General features: G+C 41.2%; 1 protein-coding gene across 2 annotated transcripts; it reads right to left on the bottom strand.

Moving 5' to 3' along the window:
• Window positions 1–5,908: 5,908 nt before the first annotated feature.
• Window positions 5,909–7,938, bottom strand: LOC111974308 (transmembrane protein 208). Of its 2 annotated transcripts, none has more exons than XM_024002023.2 (6): window positions 7,782–7,938; window positions 7,390–7,485; window positions 7,246–7,305; window positions 6,927–7,063; window positions 6,642–6,726; window positions 5,909–6,542 (listed from the first exon to the last, which is right to left on the bottom strand). In XM_024002023.2, exons 1-6 carry the CDS (start codon window positions 7,785–7,787, stop codon window positions 6,402–6,404), a joined length of 525 nt encoding a protein of 174 aa, XP_023857791.1. In that variant the 5' UTR covers window positions 7,788–7,938; the 3' UTR covers window positions 5,909–6,401. The 2 variants fall into 2 exon arrangements, with proteins under 2 accessions (XP_023857791.1, XP_023857792.1); XM_024002024.2 differs by having other exon boundaries at window positions 7,246–7,267; window positions 7,782–7,902.
• Window positions 7,939–8,461: the final 523 nt, after the last annotated feature.

Here is an 8,461-nt window from a genome sequence, read left to right on the forward strand (position 1 = left end):
CAGCTTGCTATCATCGACAGATTTCCCAAGTTTATCAAAACATTTTGCAGGAGAATGTAAGGCTATCTGTCCGTTGGGTGATGCAACAGGACAATGACCCAAAATACAGAAGTAAATCAACAACAGAATGGCTTCAACAGAAGAAAATACGCCTTCTGGAGTGGCCCAGTCAGAGTCCTGACCTCAACCCGATTGAGATGCTATGGCATGACCTCAAGAGAGCAYTTCACACCAGACATCCCAAGAATATTGCTGAACTGAAACAGTTTTGTAAAGAGGAATGGTCCAAAATTCCTCCTGGCCGCTGTGCAGGTCTGATCCGCAACTACAGAAAACATTTGGTTGAGGTTATTGCTGCCAAAAGAGGATCAACTAGTTATTAAATCCAAGGTTTCACATACTTTTTCCACCTGTACTGTGAATGTTTACACAGTGTGTTCAATAAAGACATGAAAACGTATAATTGTTTGGTGTTATTAGTTTAAGCAGACTGTGTTTGTCTATTGTTGTGACTTAGATGAAGTTCAGATCAAATTGTATGACCAATTTATGCAGAAATCCAGGTAATTCCAAAGGGTTCACATACTTTTTCTTGCCACTGTATATGCAGGTAGCCTAGCCTACAGTAGCCTAGGCATGATGTAAAATGAACGATTTCAAATTGACAGACTAATTTATTTAACATGAATAGCGAGGCGATTTCAAGGTAAGAAGTGCTTCTGTTGCCCAATAGCCTGCTGGAATAGTCTACTGAGGATGGGGATGTAATTTCAATCACTAATAATTTAATTTAAATCATATATTAATTATGGATATTACCTGAATAGGCCTATGCTTGTCAACAACAGACGGGTTTTACTTTTTTTTTAACCTGTAGCTTAATCTGACTGACTGTTACCTTCAATATAATGCATTCTAACAACATCTGATGCAATTGCGATAGAACTGTGGCAATATTCACAGTGGATAACTTCCAATTTCGTTAACTAAACATAGCCATTAATAATTGCATAATAACACAAGGCTATGACAACAAACTGAAGTTTCAGACTGTGGCCCCATCCCCAGCGAAAGTTGCACCCCTGGATGTATCACTCTCCACATTCCATGTCAGTTTCATCGTGGCCTTTTGGGCATATCAGAAGCACACGAGGGAGTTCCATAACTTCCATTTTTAACATTTCCACACACGCAGCACTCCAGACCCAAGAACTGAGGATTTGCATAATGCACTCCAGAGCACCTAGTTGTTTTCCTGTGCATTGTCACCTTATTTCTTGATACGCATCAGTTCTAGCACGTTAATATGATTTTATGGAAAGAGGGTTGGAAATATGTCTCCGTAATAATAATCTAAATAGCCTACCTACAACTGGTCAAAAGTTGTCATGACTGTCCCCTCTCACTCATGTGACTCGGCTGCAGCACTCAGTCTCAACATACACCTACCCCCTCCAGCCCTCCACATGCACTCACTCAGTTGACTCAGCAACAGGCTACTTCACTACCTGATAGTCAGCAGCAGGTCACAGTGAAATATATATTTTTAAGAAGAAATGTCATGACGGCCGTGGTGCAATTTAGAAGTAGCCCAAAAACCTGCAACCCGTGACCAATACATTTTCGTAGCAGGTTAGGAAAGCATTTTCACAAACCCTAACCCTGTTCAGTCTCCTAACCTGCTACGAAAATGCAAGTTCGGTATCGAAGTGGCGCTAAGTGTTTCCCTGAAGTTCATGTTCAGASTATGAACAGACGAAGAGGTCTGTAGAAATATTAATACAGGGATCGTGCAAAAATGTTTACAAATCTCTTTTTGAATTGGAAGCATTGTGAAGCAAGCTCCATTAAAGCGGCAATCTGCCGTTGAAACAATAACAGAGGGCAACCCACCRGTTTTGGTAAACAGCTGAAGGATGGGCTGGAGAAATATAACCACTCTCAAATTCACAGACAGAGCTATGGATGCAAGGACTGACCATCCATGATATCAACATTATAGTTTTAACCATCTTTTGAGGCTCTATAGTGTTAACAAACATCGGCATAAAACAATCTTATAATTTGGGTTCGAATGTAGCACGGCAGTTGAACTAAGCTCATGAGGCATTTCTAAGTTATGTGTACATATCATTAATTTAATTTTAAAATGGATGTAGCAACAGCCTTTACGGTCACATGACCATACGGATAACTTTCCAAATAAAAGTCCCCCCAAATTCTTTTTACTTGAACGTTATCAAAGTTTTACACTACGTTTTTCTGATTTTAAAATCGTGAAAAGATTACTTTAATATACATTTATTGAAAACAAARAATACTTTGACTTTTGGGCACAGATGTTTGCTCACTACATTGAAATAACAGATCAAAGCTAGTAAATGTACTTTTCAATCGTTATGGAAAAAAAACGGACAAAATTAGACCTCAGACAGGTTGTTTTTATACTGAAATCATATTTAATCATATGTACATTAAGACTTTGTAGCAACAATATCTAGGCTTACATAGTTGTTGGCTGATCGTAAAAAGGCAGACATTTCTGAAYAGATCAACCACCATGTTACCCCTGCATTGACATGCTTACATTGTATAGGCATATTGATTACACAAGTTGCTGCCAACCAGTGCATCAATATATACTTCCATTTCATTTGTGTATTATTCAAATATGATTTTGGCAAAGCCAGAACAGCAGTCATAGGTCATAGCCCCATTCCTAGCACCTTGTCTATGCTTGTCAATGACTCYGGCAATAACTCACTCACTGGGGATGCATTAGCTACAGGAAGCTGTTTTCTACGATCTACCCTCCATCACTCCCCTTTTACGGATCTGAGACGACAGTTCTATCACATCTGCAAAAGGGAGTGATGACACAGCCTGGGTCATTAGGTTGAGAGATATGGAGAAAGAAACAGAACAAAATACTGATTTCACACCAAGATGGCTACACATCACAAAAGGTATACTACTAAAGCGCCTTTATAACGCATTCATACCCCTTGACTTATTCCACATTTTGTTGTGCTACAGACAGAATTCAAGATGGATTAAATAGATTTGTTCCCCCTCATCCATCTACACACAATAAGCCATACTGACAAAGTGAAAACATGTTTTTAGACATTTCTGCAAATGTATTGAACATGAAATACAGAAATATCTAATTTACATAAGTATTCATACCCCTGGGTCAATACTTTGTAGAAGCACGTTTGGCAGCGATTACAGCTGTGAGTATTTCTGGGTAAGTCTCTAAGAGCTTTCCACACCTGGATTGCGCAACATTTGCCCATTATTCTTCAAAAAATTATTCAAGCTCTGTCAAATTGGCTGTTGATAATTGCTATACATTCGACAACCATTTTCAGGTACTGCCATAGATTTTCAAGTAGATTTAAGTCAAAACTAACTCGGCCACTCAGGAACATTCACGGTCTTCTTGGTAAGCAACTCCAGTGTATATTTGGCCTTGTGTTTTAGATTATTATCCTGCTGAAAGGTGAAATCACCTCCCAGTGTTTGGTGGAAAGCAGTGGAAACCAGTTTTCCCTCTAGGATTCTGCCTGTGCTTAGCAACATTCCATTCCCAAGCATAACACAGAATTTATTTAGGACAAAAAGTTAATCGCTCTGCCACATTTTTTTGCATTATTACTTTAGTGCCTTGTTGCAAACGTGTTTTGGAATATTTTTATGCTGTACAGGCTTCCTTTTCACTGTCAATTTGGTTKGTATTGTGGAGTAACTACAATGTTGTAAACACTTGGCCATTTTCCAATAGCCGCCCTTCTTTACGAGGCATTGGAAAACCTCCCTGATCTTTGTGGTTGAATCTAACACAGATTATTATATGTGTGGGGTACAGAGATGCAAGGTAGTCATTCTAAAATCATGTTAAACACTTATTGCCTACAGAATGAGTCTATGCAACTTATTATGTGACTTAAGCACATTTCTACTCCTAAAATTATTTAGGCTTGCCATAACAAAGGGGGTTGAATAATTAACTCAAGACATTTCAGCTTTTCATTTTTAATTCATTTGTTTAAAAAAACATACCCCATAAGTGGGATTATCACGTGTAGGCCAGTGACAAAATCTCAATTTTAATAAATGTTTTAATTCAGGCGGTATCAACAAAAACGTGGAAAAAGTTCAAAGGTCAGAATACTTCCTGAAGGCACTGTATATTTCCTTTTGCGTATTTATGCTGTGAAGAAATGCACTTGAAATGTTAATGCATATACACGATTGTTATTGTTTGCAATCAAATAATTTGTTCAGCATTGTGAAGGATGGGAGCGATAACGATGATCYGGGCCGAGATACAATCCGATCGCGGATTTAGACAATGCGCCATTAATATTGAACAGAAATATAAATGCAACATGTAACGATTTTACTGAGTTACAATTCATATAAGGAAATCAGTCAACTGAAATAAATGAATTAGGCCCTAATCTATGGATTTCACATGACTGGGAATACAGACATGCATCTGTTGGTCACAGATACCTTAAAAAAAAAAAAATGCAGGGGAGTGGATCAGAAAACCAGTCAGTATCTGGTGTGACCACAAGGCAGCGCGACACATCTCCTRTGCATAAAGTTGATCAGGCTGTTGATTGTGGCCTGTGGAATGTTGTCCCACTCCTCTGCAATGGCTGTGCYAAGTTGCTGGATATTGGCAGAAACTGGAACACGGCATCGTACATGTCGATCCAGAGCATCCCAAACATGTTCAACGGGTGACATGTCTGAGTATGCAGGCCATGGAAGAACTGGGCCATTTTCAGCTTCCATAAATTGTGTAAAGTGCTGAAACATGAGGTGACGGCAGTGGATGAATGGCATGACAATGGGCCTCAAGATCTCGTCACGGTATCTCTATGCGTTCAAATTGCCATCGATAAAATGCAATTGTGTACGTTGTCCGTAGCTTATGCTTGCCCATACCATAACCCCACCGCCACTCCGGAGCACTCTMTTCACAATGTTGACATCATCAAACACGAAGCCATACACTTTCCACTGCGGTTGTGAGGCCGGTTGGACATACTGCCAAATTCTCTAAAATGACGTTGGAGGCGTCTTTTGGTAGAAATGAACATTCAATTTTCTAGCAGCAGCTCTGGTGGACCTTTCTGCAGCAGCTCTGGTGGACCTTTCTGCAATCAGCATGCCAATTACATGCTCCCTCAAAACATGAGACATCAGTTTGACGAAACTACACATTTTAGAGTCGCCTATTTCATTGTACTCACCCCAAGGTGCACCTGGGTAATGATCCTGCTGTTAAACCAGCTTCTGCTATGCCACACCTGTCAGCTGGATGGATTATATTGGCAAAGGAGAAATGTTCACTAACAGGGATGTCAACAAATTTGTGCACAACATTTGAGCGAAATAAGRTTTTTGTGCGTATGGAAAATATCTGGGATCTTTTATTTCAGCTCATGAAACCAACACTTTACATGTTGCGTTGATATTTTTGTTCAGTGTAAAAGTCCTTTCCGATTGAGCCGACATATGCAGCATCAACAGTGAATATAGTCTCCMCGAGAACATTGACTTTAAACAGTGCACAACCGGATTTCATTTCAACCTTCCCAATTCCAAATCAACACCTAGCACCGAACCCTATGCACGTCATGTAGATCTGAAATAAATAGCTGTAAAAGTCAGGTAATAGTTCCCCTTTGGTCTAGATCACAGGTGTCAAACTCATTCCACGGGGGGCCGAGTGTCTGCGGGTTTTCGCTCCTCCCTTGTACATGATTGATGAATTAACATCACTAATTAGTTAGGAACTCCCCACACCTGGTTGTCTAGGGCTTTATTGAAAGGAAAAACCAAAAACCTGCAGACACTAGGCCCTCCGTGGAATGAGTTTGACACCCCTGGTCTAGATGAACACCTAGGTGGTCGTTGCTAGTTGTCTATTTGGAATTGGGCGTGAGAGTGTGATCTGACGAGCAGTGTCTAAAATAAAATGTCTGCCATAGGGTAAAAGATCACCACATCCTTTACACTCGTTCAGATGAAATTGATGTGATACATAGACCTAGATTATGAACAATTGAATGTAAACAAATTACAGGCCAAGGTAAATGACAACATGTATTGGTGGTGATGATGTCATCAGCCCAACAAGGACGATTTCCTCTCCAGATGTAAAGAAAAAGGGATAGAGGGGAGAGGAAGAAAGGGAAGGATGAGGGATAGGGCGAAAGAGGAAAACCAGATAACCCACAGGGTCCGGTTCAGTTCTGTATCCATACCTGGATGTCTTTGGGCACATCAAAAGTTCCTCCTGAATAACTTAACTCTAGAGTTCCTGGCTGTCTGTATTTGGACTAATTCTGTGTCTAGAAATTCTGCGGCAGTCGGCCAAGTTAGAATCTCTTCATCTGTCGGCGCTCCTGTCGTCTCTGCCTCTTCTCATTCACCTCCTCTGGGGCGGCACCAGGGGTCTCGGCCGAAAACCAGGGGCCTAGGAAGTTCACCCACAGCAGGAACATTGCACGGGCCGGGGCCTGACACACACAGGTCGATTAAGAGATCAACGAGGTCCATAAGAAAGGGAAAATAAACATCCAAAGAGAGAGTACAGCAAGTATGGGATAAACTCTTACCAGCAGCCAAAGGTACCAGGAGTAGGAGGAGATGGTGCTGAGCACTTGTAATATAGCAGTTAGCAGGATAACATCCTTCAGATGCCTATAATGACAAAGAATCCATCATAATGCACCACACTACCATTATAGCTTTGCGAGATATACCCTTGAAGGGAGATAAGGGTACCATTGTTAGATGCATGTTGAACATGCTGTAACACTCAGCAATTCTCTCTCGCACACACTGTATGTTTGCACACTCATGTTCACGGAAACGCACACTCCTGCTGTGTGAGCACTCACTCTGCCATCCCCTGCTCCATGTTCAGATCTATTCCTCCGTCCAGRAGACTCCCATCCTCACCAAACACTGCTTTGGCCATGGCAGCCATGGAGCGGTAACTGCCCACATACACTGCTAGTGCAAACACCAGCGCAAACTACAGGGGTGGGAGAAGGAGATGGAGGAAGGAAGAGAGACAGTGGGGGAGAAACCAAGAAGGGAGGAACGAGGGGGAAGGAGGAAAGAATAAAGTTAGTAATCTGCAATCGTCCCAGTTTTACTGCTCAACAGTAGAGGAGCCATCAATGTCAATAACATGCACAGAATGAACTCGCTCACCCATGTCCAAAACGTTGAAGAGCTATAGAAGACCAAGAGGTTTAACGCAGTGTATATCGCCTGGGAGAGAAACAAGTGTCAGGTGCTGTACTAGTCACAATTTCCATTCAAAAGGTAACATTGACAAGGAAGACGTTGTCTTACGTTGGCTCCCAAGATTACTCTGGTGTAGAACTTGAGTGTCGCCTCATTCTCCTCGTAGATTTGCTTCTTGCCTTTAGTGCCGACCTTACCTTTGGGCTGTGTGCATTAGAAAGGCAGGCTGTTAGTGTAGTCAACATTGCATGGACTTCGGGAAGTAAGATAGCTTACTAGCATCAATTTGGGGACAGGCTGTGTAGGGTTTGTTAACTAACGTTGGCTRAAGCTAATTAATTGGCTTTGATACACAGTTTATCATTCTATTAAATTAATTAGTCAATAGGTACTCATAACTGAGGATGAGTTAGTTGCTATGGTGTTATAAAGCATAGTAGACTCGTTATCCTATGCTGTCTGCCCAACCTGAAACATACGCAGATCAAATATTCTCCTACCGCCATTAATCCCTTAACCCTGTGCTGCTGCTCCTTTCACGCGTAGTAGGTACTTTGACATCGACTTGTACAGTATTCGAGTAATTTAGATGGACGGTTATAACACAGGCTTGACGTTCAAATGTGACGAGCTCTCAAAGGTAACGCATCAGCGTTTAAGAATTACACTTCCGGCGCAGGTAAGACGTCACTAATTCAAATMACTTTCTATTCAAAAATGACTTTGTTGCCATCTGGCGTCGTGAACGTGAATGCATTCAACTACAGTGGTTGTAGTTATTGCACAATTTTTGTAATTTCTAAATATAACAGTAGGCCAACTCAACCAGAACCATTTTGACAGCCATGCCTGACAATAACTATATAGATTCAAAATAAAACATAAGCAAATCAAGCATATAAACCTGCTTCGAACATGGTGCCAGGTAGGTGGTGAWCATGAGATCAGCTCCACTCCATACTAGCAGTGTGCAGTGGAAGAACAGCTTCACTGGGCACCTGGCCTGCAGAGTTCAGTACTACTGCACTCTGTCCTGTTGGGTTAGGTCTGACTGATTCTAKAGTGTATTTCCATACGTTCACCACTTGAGGTCAACAACTCACAAGACAATCTTTGAATMATCACATTTTGATGAAGRCCTGACCACTGTAGTGAAATAAYTAGAATTGTGACCATGTCA

Source organism: Salvelinus sp. IW2-2015, linkage group LG15 (genome assembly GCF_002910315.2).
Source record: "Salvelinus sp. IW2-2015 linkage group LG15, ASM291031v2, whole genome shotgun sequence".
Classification (NCBI taxonomy): Eukaryota; Metazoa; Chordata; class Actinopteri; order Salmoniformes; family Salmonidae; genus Salvelinus; species Salvelinus sp. IW2-2015.